Source organism: Nerophis lumbriciformis, linkage group LG24 (genome assembly GCF_033978685.3).
Source record: "Nerophis lumbriciformis linkage group LG24, RoL_Nlum_v2.1, whole genome shotgun sequence".
Classification (NCBI taxonomy): Eukaryota; Metazoa; Chordata; class Actinopteri; order Syngnathiformes; family Syngnathidae; genus Nerophis; species Nerophis lumbriciformis.
In genome coordinates this window covers 27107121-27127500 of record NC_084571.2, presented here as the reverse complement: position 1 = coordinate 27127500, position 20380 = coordinate 27107121, and the positions used below count along the sequence as shown (strand labels likewise).

Below are 20380 nucleotides of genomic sequence, written 5' to 3'. Positions count from 1 at the left end.
ATTTCTTAAGTATCTTTGGAAGGGAAGCACATAATGAGCATCTCTAAACATAAACATACACCCAGGGAGTTGGGAGTGAGGAACAATTAAAACCAGAGGGGAGAACAAAACATTAATTCACAATATTTTTTCTCAACTGAGCCCCAAATGGATTTAATCTCAACATGAAACATTTTAAAAACAATGGTGCAACTTAAACCCCCCATTAAGACTATAGATTGTAGATTATAGATCTAAAAGTGCTTTTTTTGTTGCTGTTGGACCTTGCACACATTTTTTTAAATGCGAAGAATTGACTGGCAAAGTGCAAAATAAAAGGAATGACGGCAGGAAAACTGAACATTTAAACAGAATATATCGTTCTGCTCTATAAATAAACAGTAAGCACAATGTGGAGCTCTGTGATCTTAAACTAAGCTATTCTACCGGGAGGTTCAAACGGCGTCCGTTTGGTAGCAAGAAGTTATGGCACTGAAGAGTTGACACGCTTGCATGGCGGCGAGATTGTCACAGTGATTACAAATGGAACGAAGCCTCATGGGGATTTGCGCGTCGTCGGATCGTCCACTTCCTCGAGCCAGACATTACACCAACAGAGGAATGTCAAATGTATAACAATAATAATATTAAACAGCTTTATATCACTTATGTACAGACTTATGTTTCATTGTTGGCGCTCTCATTCACCTTTACATTCTGCGCATCCATTCTCGCCACACACACACGCACACACGCACGTTTCATGGCTTGCAAAAGAGTCGCCAACACCACGACACAGCACGATGGCACAGGGTTTAGTTTGATGAGAACTACAAAGAGACAGCAGCGTGTTGCATATGTACGAATGGTGCGTTCCTGGCTGGTGATGAAGGAGATTATTATTAATGAGTGAGGAAAAATGTGTGCGTCGGGCATCAAGACGAGAGCGCAAGCAGAAACTTCCTTAAAGTTTCTTTTCCACTGAGCACACTATTTTTTGTTGGCATTTCGATTGTAAATCCAAAATACCCGACCGGTACATTCTGACTTTTCAGCAGCTCAGCTACTGTAAGGTGCTGTCCGTTGATTGGTCGACAAGAGAAATGTCACTTCCTCATTTGGAATGTAAGAAAACAAAAAGAGCTTTAAGTGTACCGCTGGGTTGTGAAACGAGTCCATCAAGGGAGTAGACGGACAAGGACGAGGGCCGGGCTCAGCACTCGATCTGCGACTGAAGCTGCCGCCGCAGGGTGAGCGTGCGCCGGTGCAGCTGCTGCATCTGCTGCATGCGGTCCCTCTGGCGCGCCAGGTTCTGGGGCATGGGGTAGCGCTGGCAGCCGTACAGGAAGCGGTAGGGGATGCGTACGTGGCAGGCGGTGGCCCGGCAGCGCGGCTGCGGCATGGGCGGAAGCAGCATCCAGCGCTTCCTCTCGGCGCAGTAGCGGTACGCCTCCTTGCGGTACTGCTTGTCCACGTCGTCGCTGTTCTTCCAGCCGCCGATGATGAAGACGTCCTCGTCGAAATGGCAGATGGCCGCGCCTTCGATGCTGGTCACCTCCGGCGGCAGGCTCTCCAGGATCTCGTCGGAGATGCGCGCGCTGATCTTCTGCCGGGCGACCTCGTCCCGCAAGCCGTAGCTCTTGGGGCAGCAGGAGGCGGTGTGGTAGAAGTTGGTGGAGACCACGGCCATCTGGAAGATGCAGTAGTTATCGATGAGGGGCAGCGAGTCCACGTCCTGCCATTGGTGGCTGTCCGTGTCGTAGCGGGTGGTCACCGTCTTCAGCCCGTCGTCTTTGTCCGTGTCGACGGGTGTACGCGCCGTGACGTACACGTAGCGGTCCTCCACGCTCACCGCCTTCACGTCGCGCAGGATTTTGGGGGCCGATTCTAGGTTGTGCCACTTGTCCTGCTCAGGCTCGTAGACGCTGACATCCTTAAAGCCCGGACTAAAGTTCCCGTGGCCGCCGATGCTGTACAAGATGTCCTTGATGCAGGTGAGGCCGAAGGAGTGCTTGCGCGTGGTCAGGTTGCTCACCTGCTCCCAGGTGTTGCGGTTGGGGTTGTAACGCTCTACCGTTTTGGCGAAGCCCGGTTCCATGGACCCGGCCACGTAAACGTGGGACTCCGTGGCGGCAATGGCGTGGCCGTCCAGGTGGTTGTGGATGTGCGGCAGGTTGACCCAGCGGTCCTCGTAGATGAAGTAGCCCACACACTCGCTCAGGTAGTCCCCTCCCTCGGATACGCCCCCCACCACCATGACGACGTCCATATTCTGGCCAAAGCGGGGCTGAAAGGACGCCATGTGGGACGACCAGAACTCCATGTCGGCCGACTTGAGGTTCTCAAAACGGATGGCGTGGCCCTCCACCGCCTCTGACACCAGGCGCTGGCACGCCTCGTTGGCGACCACGAGTTGCTCGTTCTTCACCACCCTTGTCAGGTAGGTGGGCTTGATCTGAGGCAGCCTCAGCAGACGGAAGAGCTCCTCAAAGTAGCCGCTGCGCTCCTCTGGGTGCTTCTGTACCCATTTGACCACCGCCTCGAAGAGCACCTCCTCGGAGTCCACCGTGATCTCGGCATCCGACAGCCAGTTGCGCACCAGGTGGAAGGGTAGCGTGTAGAACTCCTCGTCCTGGATCACCTTGTAGAAGTTGCGGCGGATCATGTCGGCGGCGCGCAGAGCCAGCTGGTCCAGAGTGTACATGTGGGCCAGGCTGTGCACCGCCACGCAGTTGGTGAGGCTCAGCTTCTTCTTCAGGAACTCGCCACAGAAATCCTTCAGCTGCACCAGCAGGAACCTAAAACAAGCGAAAAAAAGATCAGAAAATGAATACAGTTGTCGAGGTTTCCTTTGAAACAGAGTGCGTTTACATTTGTAGTAGAACTCGACTGATATGTTTTTTTCAGGGCCGATACCGATTAGTTGTAGTCAAGAAAGCCGATATTCAATATTTGGAACCGATATTAATTTGCAGTAAAAGTTATTTAAGCATGAATAGTATATGTCAGGAAACAGCTGGACAAGGCTTTAAGTCTGGGGTCCCCAAACTACGGCCCGCCAGCCCAAGTCAGTTAGTAGTCGACAACATTCAACTTTAACTGCTGACAATGTACTGCCATCTGACGGAGTATATCAGTATTGTTAGTGGAGGACCATGAGCATCACATCTGTATCAATTCAGAGTGCATAGAAGCAGCATATCGGTACCATTCAGACAGACCCCCCCCCCCCACCCACACACACACACACACACACACACACACACACACACACACACACACACACACACACACGCACACACACACACACACAGTCACGATCAAAAGTTTACATACACTTGTAAAGAACATAATGTCATGGCTGTCTTTAGTTTCCTATAATTTCTACAACTCTTATTGTTTTGTGATAGAGTGATTGGAGCACATACTTGTTGGTCACAAAAAAGTTTGGTTCTTTTTTGAACTTATTATGGGTCTACTGACAATGTGACCAAATCTGCTGGGTCAAAAGTATACATACAGCAATGTTAATATTTGGTTACATGTCCCTTGGCAAGTTTCATTGCAATAAGGCGCTTTTGGTAGCCATCCACATGTTTCTGGCAAGCTTCTGGTTGAATTTGTGACCCCTCCTCTTGACAAAATTGGTGCAGTTCAGCTAAATTTGTTGGTTTTCTGACATGGACTTGTTTCTTCAGCATTGTCTACACGTTTAAGTCAGGACTTTGGGAAGGCCATTCTAAAACCTTAATTCTAGCCTGATTTAGCCATTCCTTTACAACTTTTGACGTGTGTTTAGGGTCATTGTCCTGTTGGAACACCCAACTGCGCCCCAGACTCAACCTCCGGGCTGATGATTTTAGGTTGTCCTGAAGCATTTGGAGGTAATGCTCCCTTTTCATTGTCCCATTTAAAGCACCAGTTCCATTGGCAGCAAAACAGGCCCAGACCATAATACTACCACCACCATGCTTGACGGTAGGAATGGTGTTCCTGGGATTAAAGGCCTCACATTTTCTCCTCCAAACATATTGCTGGGTATTGTGGCCAAACAACTCAATTTTTGTTTCATCTGACATCACATGGACAAAGATAAGACCTGCTGGAGGAAAGTTCTGTGGTCAGATGAAACAAAATTTCCAACAGGACAATGACCCCAAACACAAATGAAAAGTGGTAAAGGAATGGCTAAATCAGGCTAGAATTAAGGTTTTAGAATGGCCTTCCCAAAGTTCTGACTTAAACGTGTGGACAATGCTGAAAAAACAAGTCCATGTCAGAAAACCAACACGTTTAGCTGAACTGCACCAGTTTTGTCAAGAGGAGGGGTCAAAAATTCAACCAGAAGCTTGCCAGAAGCTTGTGGATGGCTACCAAAAGCACCTTATTGCAGTGAAACTTGCCAAGGGACATGGAACCAAATGTTAACATTGCTGTATGTATACTTTTGACCCAGCAGATTTGGTCACTTTTTCAGTGGACCCATAATAAATTCATAAAAGAACCAAACTTCATGAGTGTTTTTTGTGACCAACAAGTATGTGCTTCAATCACTCTATCACAAAAAAACAAGAGTTGTAGAAAGTATTGGAAACTCAAGACAGCCATGACATTATGTTCTTTACAAGTGTATGTAAACTTTTGATCGCGACTGTACGTTTTGAGAGAAAAATATTCCTCAAAAATTGTTATGGCTCTGGCTCGCACAATGACTAAATTGTAATGTGTGCTGACATCTAATTTGCATATATATGCAATTAAAACCACCAAATGTTGACACTGAAGAGCTTAATGACAGTCGTCACACAACCATACATATCTGAACATATATCGATCTTTTTGAATGCTGGTAGACATTTAGGGCTGTCAGATTGTTATAGACAACTTGAGATTTTGGGGAAAATTTGGGAAATCAAATACATTTATATGAACATTTTAATTAATTTACATATGAACCTTTTTGTGAAAGCTTAAAACACTTTGCTGTCACACTGAACATCAAAAAAAAAAAAACATGGCAAGAATTGAATAGCTGTAACAAGAGCCCTATTGTGAAAAGATTGAATAGTAAGGTTCTGCCTCCATCATATTGTAGGTCAATCATGTCCAGAGTCAATGCTAGTACATTGTACTATATAAGATATGGTCAAGGAGTTCAGAGATGAACAATTTCAGTTATCTAACTTCGCACAAGATACTCTTGTCATTGGCTCTCCTGCCTTCTCGGCGAACCGTCACTTCTAATACTTTTCACCTTTCTGGGTTGCGGGGAAAGGGAGGCAAACGTTTCCCGCCGTTTTTGAGAGTGGAGCAGCCCCACGCTACACAACAGGGCATGTTTACACGGCAAAAAAACTCTTCACTTAAAAGAGATCTCGAATGAGAAAGTGTAGTGTACGCTTAGCTCCAAATGTGGCCAGCTGACAGTTGGTATGCAACATGGCGCTATGTAGTCACGTGAGGGCTTTGGAGCAATCATTTAGGACTGTGGTCCCCAACCTTTTTGTAGCTGCGGACCAGTCAACGCTTGAAAATTTGTCCCGCGGACCGGGGTGATTTTTTTTTTTTTTTTTTTTTAATAAAGAAATACAATCATGTGTGCTTACGGACTGTATCCCTGCAGACTGTATTGATATACATTGATATATAGTGTGTATATTGTGTTTTTATGTTGATTTAATAAAAAATACAACTTTTTTTTTTTTTCCCCCTTGTGCGGCCCGGTACCGGGACGCGGCCCGGTGGTTGGGGACCACTGATTTAGGAGATCGTCTGAAACAGAGTTGTCCGTACTCTCTCTATACACGGCTCTGGTTTATGGTTGTATGGGTGCAACAATTAGTCGACATTGATCACAAATTGATCACAGACAACTATATTTGTCGACAATAGTCGTGATGTCATCACTCGTGTTTTTCCAGGTGGAAGCACGTCCGCGTCGCCACTCTCAAAAATATTGCCAGTGAGCCCATGCAATGCAATAAAAAAAAGTCCCAGCAATTAGCTTGTACCTAGTTAACAAGTGTGAGACGAAATTGTGTGATAAATAACTTACTATCATTTTAGCCAAAGTCAGCCAGCTAAACCTTGTCTAAATAAATTCAAGTTTTTTTTTTTAAAACACAGCGTCAATTTGCAATACAATAAAAGACACAACAACAAACACGAACCGCACACACACACAAAGACAGACATTAGGCATCAATGCGGTAGTATCATAAGATTAAACAGACAATCTATTAAATAGCTAATATGTTCACAATTATTCTATGATACAATTATACAAATATTATTCTATACATTGAGTCTATTAGAGTGCTAGAACTGCCAGGAGTTAATCAATAGTCAATATATCAGTGTGCAGCTTTTTAAACATCATCACAAAATGCTTGTTTTCTTTTTGAGGAAGTTAGATTTGGTGTTTTGTTGTTTGTTTTTATTGCTGCTATTTTAACAGTTTTAAAAAAAAATACATAAACAAGGTACCGTATTTTTCGGACTTTAAGTCGCAATTTTTTTCATAGTTTGACTTATACTCAGGAGCGACTTATGTGTGAAATTATTAACACATTACCGTAAAATATCAAATAATATTATTTAGCTCATTCACGCAAGAGACTAGACGTATAAGATTTCATGGGATTTAGCGATTAGGAGTGACAGATTGTTTGGTAAATGTATAGCATGTTCTATATGTTATAGTTATTTGAATGACTCTTACCATAATATGTTACGTTAACATACCAGGCACGTTCTCAGTTGGTTATTTATGCCTCATATAACGTACACTTATTCAGCCTGTTGTTCACTATTCTTTATTTATTTCAAATTGCCTTTCAAATGTCTATTCTTGGTGTTGGGTTTGATCAAATAAATTTCCCCAAAAAATGCGACTTATATATGTTTTTTCCCTTCCTTGTTATGCATTTTCGGCAGGTGCGACTTATACTCCGGTGTGACTTATACTCCGAAAAGTACGGTAATTGTTTTTTTCGCAGTTTGCCTTTCTTTTCTTTTAAATGGACAACATTTTAATAGTAATTTTTGTTTTTGTAACAGCTGAATAAACAGTACAGTTACAGTATAAATACATATTTATGAATTAATTAGTCTTCTTTGTTGTTGGTAAACACTGGCCTAAAATAACTTAAGATGTGTTTAAAAGTTGATGGTAAAATTAGAACCATTAAAAATATGTACGCTCTACAATCCAACTAGTCGTTAAGATAGTCGTTGACTATCAAAATAGTCGTTAGTTGCAGCCTTAAAGTATACAAAGTATTGAACTAATTATGCACCAGCTGTTTGATAGTAACATACATCTTAGTTGTAGTTTTCGTTAACAAATTTTAAAGGTGTTGAAATTAAAAAGCTAAAATTGCTGATGCTAGCAAAGCAAATGTATATCAACATCAAGCTAGCACATTTTTGCAAAGTAAAGCCTTAAATTACTTACAGTATGTCAGAACGTTTTTTGCGTCAATTGAATTTTAAAATTGCAACATTACCTAGAGCAGTCCTTCTCAAATAGTGGGGCGGGCGAGGGGGGAGCGTGTGACCTTGGCGAACATGCTTTTTTTTGCCGTACTGGGATATGACAAAGCATATGCAGCGCTTGGCTTCACTGTGACGACAGTGGGAGACGAGGAAAAATCCTGTGTTGTTCTCTTTAATGTTAGTAAAGATACGATGTTATGCAGAGGTGTACTTATAAACATTTTTTTAGACTAACAATACTATTTATAGTTGCGGTGGAGATAGGGTGGGGGGGGGTGAAAATATGTTCTTCTTCTTAAGGCGGGGGGGTCAGCAAACCGCGGTTCTCAGGCCCTAGTGGCTTCCTGGAGCATTTTTAAAAAAGGATTGAAAATGGAAAAAGATGGGAGAAAAATAATTGTTTTGTTTTAGTATGTTTTTTGTTTGAGGACAAACATGACACAAACCTTCCCAATTGTTAGAAAAACCCACTGTTTAATATATTTGTGTTTATGCTTCACTGATGAGAGTATTTGGTGAACATCGTTTTGTCCTACTAATTTCGGTGGTTCTTGAACTCACCGTAGTGTGGACTGCGACGCAACGGTTTGTTTACATGTAAAATCTTCCACTCCTTCTTTGTCTCATTTTGTCCACCAAAAGTTTTATACTGTGCGTGAATGCACAAAGGTGTGCTTTGTTGATGTTATTGACTTGTTGGAGTGCTAATCAGGCATCTTTGGTCAGTGCATGACTGCAAGCTAATCAAGGCTAACATGCTATTTAGGCTCGCTGTATGTACATATTGCATCATTATGCCTCATTTGTAGGTATATTTGAGCTCATTTAATATCCGTTACTTTTACATCTATACCTTTGGTCATTAAAAGCCAGTAATTTCCAGGAGTTATCTCACCTTCTGAGTAGCCTCTGATTTACTAATGGTTTCTAATGTTGTAAAAATGTGTAGAATAAATATTACATTTCAACATTTCTGTCAGTGAAGATTTTTTTCAGCCTGCGACACATAGTCATTTTGATAATAGGCTAATATAGCTCATATAGACACTTACATCATGTGTTGCCTTCATTATAAGGCTTTTCATTTTTTGCGGCTCCAGATTAGTTTTTTTGTGTTCTTGGTCCAATATGGCTCTTTCAACATTTTGGGTTGCCGACCCCTGTCCTAAGGGGTGCGTAACAAAATAATTGAGAAGCACTGAGCGAGAGGTTGTTTGGCTGAGTCCGCTCTCAGTGCTGCTGAAGTGATTGCAAAGTGCAAAGAGACGGCTAAATCGGCAAATGGGTGTGACGTCACGCACAACCCAGGTACCGAAACAAGGCACCTTATTCCAAAATGATTGTGTGTCTGTCTCCTATGTAATTGCGCTCTGGAATAATGTTGTGAATGACATCTGCTGGGTCAAAACATGGTCTCTTCCTAACAGGTATGTATTTACGAAAAAAGTCAAAGAGATTTATTTTAAAATCATTCATCGTTAATACCCTGTAAAGACTGTGATGGTTAGATACAAGAAGGACATTGATGTTACCTACACCTTATGTAACTCCTCCTCTCTGGGGGGGAGGGAGGGTACTAGGATGACAGGGGATGCAAAACAATAACAGTGCAATACTTTTTCATAACATGGTCACTACTGCCTAGTTTCTTTGTTATATTCTTATTTTACTGTTATATTTGTATTATTATTGTTGCTTTTTATTTGTATTCTATTGTAATATTTTTATATTTTGTTTCCATTTATACCCCCATTATTTACTTTTTACTTTTTAAATTCAATCTCAATTTTGTACTCTGCTGCTGGAATTTTAATTTTCCTGAGGGAACTCTCCTGAACGAATCAATAAAGTACTGTCTATCTATCTAACATGCATCCAGAGACTGTTTACCACCTGTTTTGGACTTGTGAAAGCACTCGATCACAATGGCAGGGCATCTGTCATTTCATCCTGGACAATATTCATGACAAATTTGTGCTTTGTTTTAAAGATGTGCTATTTGGATTTACACTGTATGAAAAACATTTTTTTAAATAATTTTACCTTTGCAACCTCATTATACTGTTGGCTAAGTTGTATATTCATAAATGTAAGTTTCTCAATACCCTGTTTTTGTGCCTTTAAAAAAGAATTAGAACGCTACTTTAAAACGCTTTCTACCTCTAACAACCAAAAAGCTGTGAAAACTATAATTCTGTGTTCCAAATTTTGATTATTTACAGAACTTGTGTGAGCCTATGGCTTTACATTTTGTTACATATATATATTTTGCATTCTATTTTAGTTACTTTATTGAGTTTACAACCAACCCCCGGCGCTGTTTTGTACTGTTTCTGTACTTGTTTTGATTATTATTATTTCTTGATTGTATTTAAATGTTGCACATTATAAATAAAGGTTTATAAAATAAACATTTTAAATAAAAATAAAATAAAAAAGGCACCGTTGGATTTTACGTAAATTTGTGCCTGGTAGGAACGGCGGGATTTGGTCTGTGCCAAAAAAGTACTGGACTCAGTTCCCATCCATAATGAAAGTTGTGCACAAATATTGTAGTATCTATATTTAAAAAAACAATTGTTAAAAGATAAGTTAATCGTTAATTCACCGGTGCCACTCACACCGGTGAATTGAATGATGAATGATAGGTGGTGGTCGGAGGGGCCGTTGGCGCAAATTGCAGCCACGCTTCCGTCAGTCTACCCCAGGGCAGCTGTGGCTATGAAAGTAGCTTACCACCACCAGGTGTGAATGATTGATGGGTTCTATATGTAAAGCAACTTTGGGTACTTAGAAAAGTGCTATATAAATCCCAATTATTATTATTATGTTTATCGGTATTGTTCGAGAAGCAGAAAGTTATCTGTATTGGTATGGGCTTAAAAAAACAGTCGTAGTTTTTAGCATCAACATTTCAACTTTTTCAAGTTACTTTACACTGGTTTGCCGCTTGATTCCAATTTTTAAGTTGTTTATAGTATTTTAAAAGGTACGACGGGCAGTTAAAACATATACTCTTTCTCACTGGCACTCATCGAGGGCGGACGCTCCCCTTTCCTCTCCCTTATCTCTCCTGCTTGCTTCTTTGTCTTGTATTGTCTTAACTTTCTTGTTGCCTTTTTTTGAACTGCTCTCCAAATCTAAACATTGGAAATATTTAACTGGCCTCAACAAAATTGACAAAATCTTGGGTTTGGGGAACCTGCTTGTCGTGATGGAGCGAGCGGTTGTTGCTGGACAGACGGCGGACTCTGGGGAGAATAAGGTGTGCCGCGAGCCTGGTGACCCTTTCAGTCGAGGACGTGAAGATATCCAGCTATTCGGAATTATGACAACAGGACATCTGCTGATTGGAGTAAGCGTTGCTCTGGTTTGTCGACAAATTCGAAGTTGCTGGCAGTCTTCAAAGTACCCCAAAGCTGCCACAAATGATCGGAGGATGCGGGAAGAACTGTGGACACTCTTGTGATTTGGATAACATCGGACTGTCTGCCCCGCAGGATGAATTTTGAGGATCAGTCACAGACAATTTAGAGTGAAAAGCAAATTTTATTTTCACTCGCATACAAAACATTCTAACTTGAATTGTTTCCCTGGCTTCAAAACTCTCCCGAAGGACGGTGCGGGGAAGACACAACAAACTCCCTTCTTGTCTCTCATGGACACATACCTGTTGTTGTTGACTTTGGACTGACTGGCGACTGCACGACATCAAGGCCGCGGAACAGAGACACGCGGCAGGCTTACACACACACATGAATCCACAAAAAATATACGCCACACACACACACACACACACACACACACACACACACACACACACACACACACACACAAACCCCACGCCCCATCTAACGCCCTTGACGCGAATCCCTTAGGGGCGATGGACGGATGGGCAGCGCCTGAAGAGCTGCAGCCTGCCACCGTGGCCCCCACTCTCTCCCCTCTGTTGCTAGTCTCTAAGTGTATCAGAATCAGAATCAGATATACTTTAATAATCCCTGAGGAGAAATTAACATTTTCAGCACAATCCCATTCAAGAGCAGACAAACATTACAGGGAGACAGAACAGGATCGCTGACGGGTCTGCCAACTTCCGGCGCCCATTACAAAAATAGTGAGAAACAGGGAGGAGGAGGGGGAAGGGGATTCAGTCTATGCCTGGGCCCCTGGAGAGGGGGTCCAGACTGAGGCCAAGGAATAAAATAAAATTCAAATTAAAAAAAAAACTCTTAGCCATAGCACACAAAACCCCCTTGGATTCAGTACCCCCCTATGCAACTGGCTGCTTGACTTCCTCACAGACAGACCCCAATCTGTGACAGTGGGCAACAACACCTCTAGTGCCATCTCCCTGAGCACCGGCTCCCCCCAGGGCTGCGTCCTGAGTCCACTGCTGTTCACGTTGATGACTCATGACTGCTGCGCCAGGTCCACTACCAACCACATTGTGAAGTCTGCGGACGACACGACAGTAGTGGGCCTCATCCGTGACAACAATGACATGGACTACAGGGAGGAGGTGAAACATCTGGTTGAGTGGTGCAAAACCAACAACCTGGTCCTGAATGTCAACAAGACCAAGGAGATCATCGTTGACTTCAGGAAGCACCAGTCCCGCCACGCTCCACTCTACATCAACGGCACAGCGGTGGAGATAGTAAGCAGCACCAAGTTCCTGGGGGTGCAGATAACTGACAATATAACCTGGTCCCTACACACCGGAGCTCTTGTAAAAAGAGCTCAGCAGCGCATGCACTTTTTGCGTCGGATGAAAAGAGCACAGCTCCCTACCCCCATTCTCAGCACATTCTACAGAGGCACTATAGAGAGCCTGCTGACCAACAGCATCACTGTCTGGACTGGAGCCTGCAATGCCTCAGACTGGAAGTCTCTCCAGAGAGTGGTGAGGACGGCGGAAAAGATCATCAGGACTCCTCTTCCTCCTATCCAGGAGATCGCAAAAAGCCGCTGCCTGACCAGGGATCAGAAAATCTGCAAAGACTCCTCCCACCCCCACCAAGGACTGTTTTCACTGCTGGACTCTAGAAAGAGGTTCCGCAGCCTCCGAAGCGGAACCTCCAGGTTCTGTAACAGCTTCTTCCCTCAAGCCGTAAGACTCTTGAACGCATCATAATTAAATGATCCCCTCAACTCCCCCCAAAATGGATTAACTCGCTGGAATAAAAAAGACAATATAACATACATCCATAAACGTGGACGCATGTGAATAAGTGCAATATATTTATCTGTACAGTAATCTATTTATTTATTTATATACATTTATATATATTTATTTATTTTATATATATATATTTATATATTATTTATATGTATTTATTTATTTATATACATTTATATATATTTATTTATTTTATATATATATATTTATATATTATTTATATGTATTTATTTATTTATATATGCACCTTATTGCTTTTTTATCCTGCTCGACCATGAGCTTATGTAACGAAATTTCGTTCTTATCTGTGCTGTGAAATTCAAATTTGAATGACAATAAAAAGGAAGTCTAAGTCTAAGTCTAAAAACATGTGTGTAAGAGGGAAACATCAAACAACAAAAAGGACATTAAAAACTTTAAAAGAGCAGAGCTGATGCTACCGGCATACTTTGCTATGGAGGTTTTTTTCCCACTCCACACTGAGCCCTTTTAGGAGCCCAGTCTACATTGCATATTTTTTACTCGTCCTTCCCCAGCGTTTACCTTTTTTTCGTCTTTTATGGGGCGCCTTGTGGCGACCCATCAGCGTTCCTGTTCTGTAACCCTGTACAGGGGCGCCGTTAGGGATTTTGGGCCCCATGAAAAGAATCTTTACAGGGCCCCCAACACAGTGTCATTATTTTTTCTGTATTATAATTTCATCATCATTACCCCCACCATCATGGGCCCCTAGAATCCGTCTCCTTTACCCCCCCTTTTCGGCGCCCCTGACCCTGTACACTGTTTGTCTAATCTTGAACGGGTTTATTACTGAAAACAAAGTTGTGTTGTACTTGTGCAATGACAATAAAGACCTACCTACCAGAAAGTTATTTATATTGGTGTGGGCTTAAAAAAAACAGCCCTAGTTTTTCAACTTTTTCAAGTTACTTACACTGGTTAGCTCCTTGACTCCAATTTATAAGTTTTATATAGTATTTAAAACATATACTGTACCGGGCGGCACTTTGAACATTAACAAACAATACTATACAAATTGGAAGATTAAATAATATAATGGTACCTGTCCGCCAGCTCCAGAACCTCATGCACGTTGCAGGTGCTGACTCGTATCTCTCCCGTGTACATGTACTGGATGACACTCTCCACCGTCTCCGGGTCGGGACCTGTCTCGGAGCTCCACTCCTTCATATCCACACGGCCGGACAGCGACTCGGAAAACTGTCCTCCGAGCAGCGGCGTGAAGTAGTCGGTGGCCGCGGCCAGTACGGACCTGTGGGCCGCGAACTCGCACGTCTGGACGGACCCGGCGGCTGCGCCGCTACTAAAGGTGAGTGTCACGTCGCAGAACAAGCCCTGCTTCCTCTGCTCGTTCTGCCGCCTTGAGAGCTCCGAGCAGTGGGAGGACGACGCGAAGTCCTCGGCCTCTTCCGCGTCGCCGTCCGCCGCGAGAGAGCTCGGGGTGCCGCTAACGCTGCACGGGCTCCCGCTACCTCCACCGTTGCTGCTGCTGCTGCTACTGCTGCTCCGGGTGGAGTCCTCCGGGTTAGGGGCCGCCGCTGCCATTCTTCCGCCCGAGCTGAAGGTGAGCAGAGGGGGAAAAGAAGGCAAGTGGTGGCGGGAATGAGACGTATGGAAGTCAAACCCGAGCGCCACATTGAAGCGCCTTTAGCACTCGGTCCTCCATTTCCGGAAGTTAGGCACCGTGGGAATGCTAGGCTACTAACTAGCTTGAAACAGCGCAGAACTGACACAGAAACGACAACGATGATTATATAACGATTAATGAATAAATATAAAATAAGTCATTTAAATGTTTGCATTTCTATGGCAGCAATACAGGATTGCATGACGCATCTTTTTTTTTTTTTTTTTTTAGCGACGACGACTTTACCCATTTTCCTGGAAATTATTTCCCCCCCCCCCAATAATAGCTTATCTACATTCAATATGGTAAAAATAAAATAAGTATTTCTTAGTACTTACATTTCTTGTCAGCGTTCGAACATTTTGACGAGCAAAACCGGAAATCACCTACCAAAACAAAACCCAATTCGCCTCGGTCGGCGCTGACAGAATGGCGCATGCGCATTAACGGAAAGGCGTCAACAACTGTGACGTCAGCAGATGACTTCCGCCTCCGTCAAACGGGAACCTGAAAACATTATTTGTGTTTACTTGGAGTTGAAAGAACGAAAGAAGAGTTCATCCATTCAGCGATTTTTATTGTTAGACGTACATTAAAATACAATAGTACATTGTGACTTATTCATGTTTTGTGTAGCTTTGGACGGACACAATCGCGACACTAAACGTCTTATTCGCTTTATTGTTTGTGACGTCAGAAACATACCATTTTGAACAGTTTGTTGTTGAAAATTGGGTACAACTCAAGAGAAAACCGTTATTTCCTGTTACACAATAGACATATTTTAGATAATACGGAACACAGATGTTGACTAACACATTGATTGATTACACTACTCACATGATTAAATATTCCAAATGCATTGTAGTGTACCATTTCACATTTGAATTATTACTGTCTGTAGTACAGATAACCTACCATCGTTCATCAGTAACCATAACCAACCGTTATTGTACCGAAATTAAAACCAATTAGCGATACTGTAGTAACTACCATTGTAGTATTTTCATATTATTTTGGTGTGATCATTTGAGACCATAAATAAATGGTCCATTTTTCATCCATCTTATTTGCCACACCGTGCCCAGACAAGACAATACAGACAAGGACACCTATGCATAAATAAAGCTATCATCTACAGTGTGTGTTCATATTATTGCACTACACAGGTCACCCCGTCTAACAAACTACTGATGGAGAGAAAATGGCACAATGAAGAGAGCTGCACAACAATGGAATGGTCTGAAATACAAACCAGAGCCTGATTTTGTCTGACAGGATGTTCACAGTACCACATGTTTTCACTAGTCATTGATTTCCAAAAATAAAAATCATACCTCTTTCAAGCAATACAGTGACAGTAATAGTAACATATTGATGCAATGCCAAAGCTTCAGTCAACACAGTCCTACATGGACATGTGTTCTGGGAGCACGTAGGAGATGTCGTCCCAAGGGTGCCGATACAGACCCTGCCTCAACCTCTTCTGGTCCAGGTAGTGTCCTGGGAGGAATTGGATTATCAGTAAACACAATTTTGCCATATTGTAGAAGTACAGTAATTGGTTAGGAACGGAATAATTCACCAATGAATCCCATGCTGCGACCTAGGACAAAGATGCCATTCAGAGCTCCAATCTCCACAAACTCATCAGCTTCATCCCTGTGCAAGGAGGTGTTTGACAGAGTTAACACCATTTTAGACATGTTTAGTTTTTTTATAAGTTTACATATTTCAGAGTACCATTCATTAAAGAGTACCATACTTTTCATTCTTTTTAACAGTATTCTGGAATATGCAGAATATGTATATCTATGAAGATGTACAATTTGGTGCTGCTCCAAACAGACTTGGTGGAGGTCTGCACTCTACAGTGGAACCTTGGTTTCCAAACCCCTCTATTTGCTAACTTTACAATTAACAAACTTTAAGATCAAGCCAAATATGCCTCCGTGTGCGAATCCTTTCTCTGTGTACGAACGCTGCATTTATTTTGTGTCTTGCCTGCAGGCAAAAAGCAGGGCGCAGAATTTTGGGGAAGGCGGAGCTCTCCACATCACTTGTGCACAGTACACTACTCAGCGTGTGTGCCTTTACTGTGTTTATTCCTCTTTTGACAAGTTGTGTTCATTTTGCTAACTCAATACGAGTCCCCAAATACCAGCATAGAAAGGAGGTAATCGCTGTGGAGTCTAAAAATAAATAAATCAAATAAAATATAAATAAATAGACTATTTGCGAAGAGTACTAAAATGGCGCTCAAAGGTATGGAAGAATCGACGATGCAGGCTTCTTACCACAGCAAGTTTTAATTGTGATGAGACCGGACTTTTCTGGAAAAAGATGCCAAAGCAGGCTTATTTCAGAGCGCGTGCATAAACGCAGGGCTGCTCCCCCTGATCCCTCCCTTCTATCCCTCTTGTCTGTCTGCTCCTTTCTTTTCAGCTACTCCTTTGCGATGTTAATGTAAGTAGATTTTTTTTATTTTTATTGTAGCAACATGATTGTGAAAGCTAAGCTTTTGTGATTTCTAAACATTTGAGAGCGCACCAAAGGGACTTCTGTCTGTGTGCCGTGTTGGCAAAGCAGCAGCATGTTGTCGTTTTGGCTTGTTAATAAATAGAAAGTTGATCCATCACCCCCTGGTCCATCCCCATGTTAGTTTAATATACAGTACTGTATAGCAGTTTATATTGTGTTCAAAGTGTACAAACCTTCACTAAAATATGGACTTTTTTCGAGGCTGGAACCCATCATTGACATATTTACATTGTTTCTAATTAAGAAATTTGCTTCATTATACAAACTTTTCGATTTACAAACCAATTAAGTCCGTAAATCGAAGTTCCATTCTACCTGGTAAATCCACCACAGGTTCTGAGCAGGTCCACGAAAGCCACACCAATGAAGCCGTCCACGTTCAGGATCAAGTTGGGTTTCTAACGCAACAAAACAACAAGGTGTTGATTAAAGGGGAACTGCACTTTTTTTAAAATAATTTTGCCCATCATTCACAATCATTATGAAACACTTGACGACAGATGTATTGTTTTTTATGCGTTCTAACTTGTAAATAAAAGTCAGCTTACAGTGGAGCCAATGGGAGCTCCTTTATTTCGCCCATAAAAAACAATAACCATTCAAAAACTGCCAACAATACTCTATTTATATATTTGTGATTTTAATATTAACCAAGTATTAGTGATATTGTTATTATAAGCGCTAATCCAGACAAACTATTTATAGCAGCTACGTGATCACTTCCATGTGTCCCTATGTTTTTATCATCGAGTGGTCTGCTGCTTTCTCGCTTCTTTGCTCTCTGTAAGTTTATTCTAGATCATAAATCATGCATCTCACCTAGACAGAAGGAGTCTGAGTCGGTATTCAGACAAGTTGGTACACTTTGACAGCCATTTAGGAGCCGAAACTGGCGAGGAGGACACCCCCCTGCCTCCCATCCCTTTTCTACATGAGGATTAGGAGTCATTCTTCATCTAAATGAAAATTTATGAACATCCCAGGAGTCGGCATCCTAATGACAGCAGACCTTGCACAGTAAGTGATGTTTTATTATGTTTGTTGGCTCTCATAAAGTCTGCAGAGAGCAATTATTAGTGATTAAGGGAAAAAAAAGGCGAACGTTGTGATGCGTTTTGGAAATCAATGCGCTGCATATGCTTAAAATGATCAAAATATGTACATTTTAAATATTATAAATGTGCCCGTTGCTAAATTACATATATACTTACATCATGTATATAAACCTTAATGGAGGTGTTTGGATGTTTTTTTTAATGGATTTATAGGCGGAATTGCGTGGCTCCCATAGGCTCCATTGTAAGCAGACTTTTGACTTCAGTGACTACACTATAAAAGTGGGTGACATTGTTATCGCCAGGAAAGATGAGATCACCTACCTCGATTCCATTCTAGAGGCTAATCTTTCCTGTGATAAAATGGCAACCAAGGTAATCAAAAAGGTCAACCAACGAACGAGATTTCTCTATAGAATCTCCTCTTTGGTCAACAAAAGCACCATGAATATTCTGGCGGGAACTCTCGTTCAACGCTTTTTTGATTACGCATGCACCTCCTGGTACCCTAGCACCTCCAAAACCCTCAAATCTAGACTCCAAACATCCCAGAACAAGCTAGTCAGATTACTTCTAGTTCCTCCACCCCAGATCACACCTCACTCCTACCCACTTCTCCAAAGTGGGCGTGCTCAGGGTGGAGGACAGAGTAAAACAACTTGCACTGAGCCTAGTCTATAAAATCCGCTACACCTCCCTGATACCAAAGTACATGTCACGTAAATGACCGCCATAACCACAACACCAGGGGGAGCTCCACTAACAACGTTAAACCCAGATTCCGATCTAACAAAGGTCTTAACTCATTCTCTTTCTATGCCACATCAATGTGGAATGCGCTCCCAACAGGTGGAAAAGAAAGGGCATCTCTATCCTCCTTCAAAACCGCACTAAAAGTACACCTCCAGGCAACTTCAACCCTAAACTAACACCCTCCCCAACTGGAGGTGTTGCCTATCCGGCTCAGTGGCCTAGTGGTTAGAGTGTCCGCCCTGGGATCGGTAGGTTGTGAGTTCAAACCCCGGCCGAGTCATACCAAAGATTATAAAAATGGGACCCATTACCTCCCTGCTTGGCACTCAGCATCAAGAGTTGGAATTGGGGGTTAAATCACCAAAAAAATGATTCCCGGGCGCGGCACCGCTGCTGCCCACTGCTCCCCTCACCTCCCAGGGGGTGAACAAGGGGATGGGTCAAATGCAGAGGACACATTTCACCACACCTACTGTGTGTGTGACAATCATTGGTACTTTAACTTTAACTTTTTAACTTTAACTTCAACCCTAAACTAACACCCTCCCTTCCTCATCATACCTCTTCGATTGTAAATAATCAAATGTAAACAATCAAATGTAGTCACTTTTTCTTATAATTTCTGATCTCTCTCTCTGTGTCCAATACTTGCTGTAGATATGTACCAAGTCAGACCTACACTGTTCCAATGTCAATTTCTCTGATGATGCAATTGTTGATGACTGAAGTGTTGATACCAACCAAACTTAACCCCCCCACTCCATATCCCACACCCCGGATTGTAAATAATGTAAATAATTCAATTTATATACTGTGATGATTATCTTGTGTGATGACTGTATTATGAAAATAGTATATATCTGTATCATGAATCAATTTAAGTGGACCCCGACTTAAACAAGTTGAAAAACTTATTCAGGTATTACCATTTAGTGGTCAATTGTACGGAATATGTACTTCACTGTGCAATCTACTAATAAAAGTTTCAATCAATCAATCAATAAATGATCGCATTTATTTAATATTTAGAATGCAAAAAAAACAAAACGACATCCATTGTAATGGCTTTCATAATGATTGTGAACGATAGGCAAAATTCCCCAAAAAGTTCCCTTTAAGAAAAATTGCAGTATGTATGAAAATAAAAAGGAGTCCCTACTTTTGAAGTAGTGATCTTTTCCACATCCAGAGCGTAGTCCAGCAGCTGTGTGGAGGGGAAGTGCTGCTTCACAAAGTCCTTCAAGATCTGAACTCTCATGTCTGGATTATTAATCTGAGGTAGAAGAGACAAAAAAATAAACATCAGACACACTAAGTAGTACAGGATTGGTTCCAAGGCGCAGTGTTTCACTCACAGATTTGACTCTGTGGCCGATGCCCATAATGAGCTTGCCGTCCTTCTTCATCTTGTTGACAAACTCCATGGGCAGTATGCCGCTGTCAAACGCCTTGCTGAACTGCTTGGCTGCGGCGTCCAGAGCGCCTCCGAAGCGGTCGCCCTGGAAAAAGCACAAAAGTTTTCGTGCGGCATTTTTCATCTACGGACTGAGTCTCTGAATTCAATTAAGTTACTTTGGAAGGGTGACTTAGGAGTGACCCTATCTGAGGAGAGCTAGACATAGATTTTAAGTAGAGTTCATAAGTCTTCTATTTGTGCCAGGCACAGCCTTATTCAATGCAAACTAACACATCGTACCTATTATACCAAAGTCCGGCTGGCTAAGA

General features: G+C 42.2%; 2 protein-coding genes across 4 annotated transcripts in view; both read right to left on the bottom strand.

Moving 5' to 3' along the window:
- The window catches only part of klhl11 (kelch-like family member 11), a 14813-nt gene extending 22 nt beyond the window's left edge, over positions 1-14791 (bottom strand). Inside the window, exons 1-3 of the mRNA XM_061981862.1 lie at positions 14645-14791; positions 13722-14237; positions 1-2777 (exon numbers count right to left, since the gene is read on the bottom strand). The exon at positions 1-2777 is cut by the window's left edge and continues 22 nt beyond it. Of these exons, the coding sequence (XP_061837846.1) occupies positions 1193-2777; positions 13722-14224 (2088 nt within the window). The 5' untranslated portion in view covers positions 14225-14237; positions 14645-14791 and the 3' untranslated portion in view covers positions 1-1192. The remainder of the gene's footprint in view (positions 2778-13721; positions 14238-14644) is intronic.
- A 75-nt stretch (positions 14792-14866) lies between these two features.
- Positions 14867-20380, bottom strand: part of aclya (ATP citrate lyase a) — a 72642-nt gene continuing 67128 nt past the window's right edge. For all 3 annotated transcript variants that reach the window (XM_061981858.1, XM_061981859.1, XM_061981860.2), the window contains 5 exons: positions 20011-20154; positions 19815-19928; positions 17163-17245; positions 15892-15968; positions 14867-15809 (listed from right to left, as the gene is read on the bottom strand). In XM_061981858.1, coding sequence (XP_061837842.1) covers positions 15715-15809; positions 15892-15968; positions 17163-17245; positions 19815-19928; positions 20011-20154 — 513 coding nt within the window. In that variant the 3' untranslated portion in view covers positions 14867-15714. The remainder of the gene's footprint in view (positions 15810-15891; positions 15969-17162; positions 17246-19814; positions 19929-20010; positions 20155-20380) is intronic.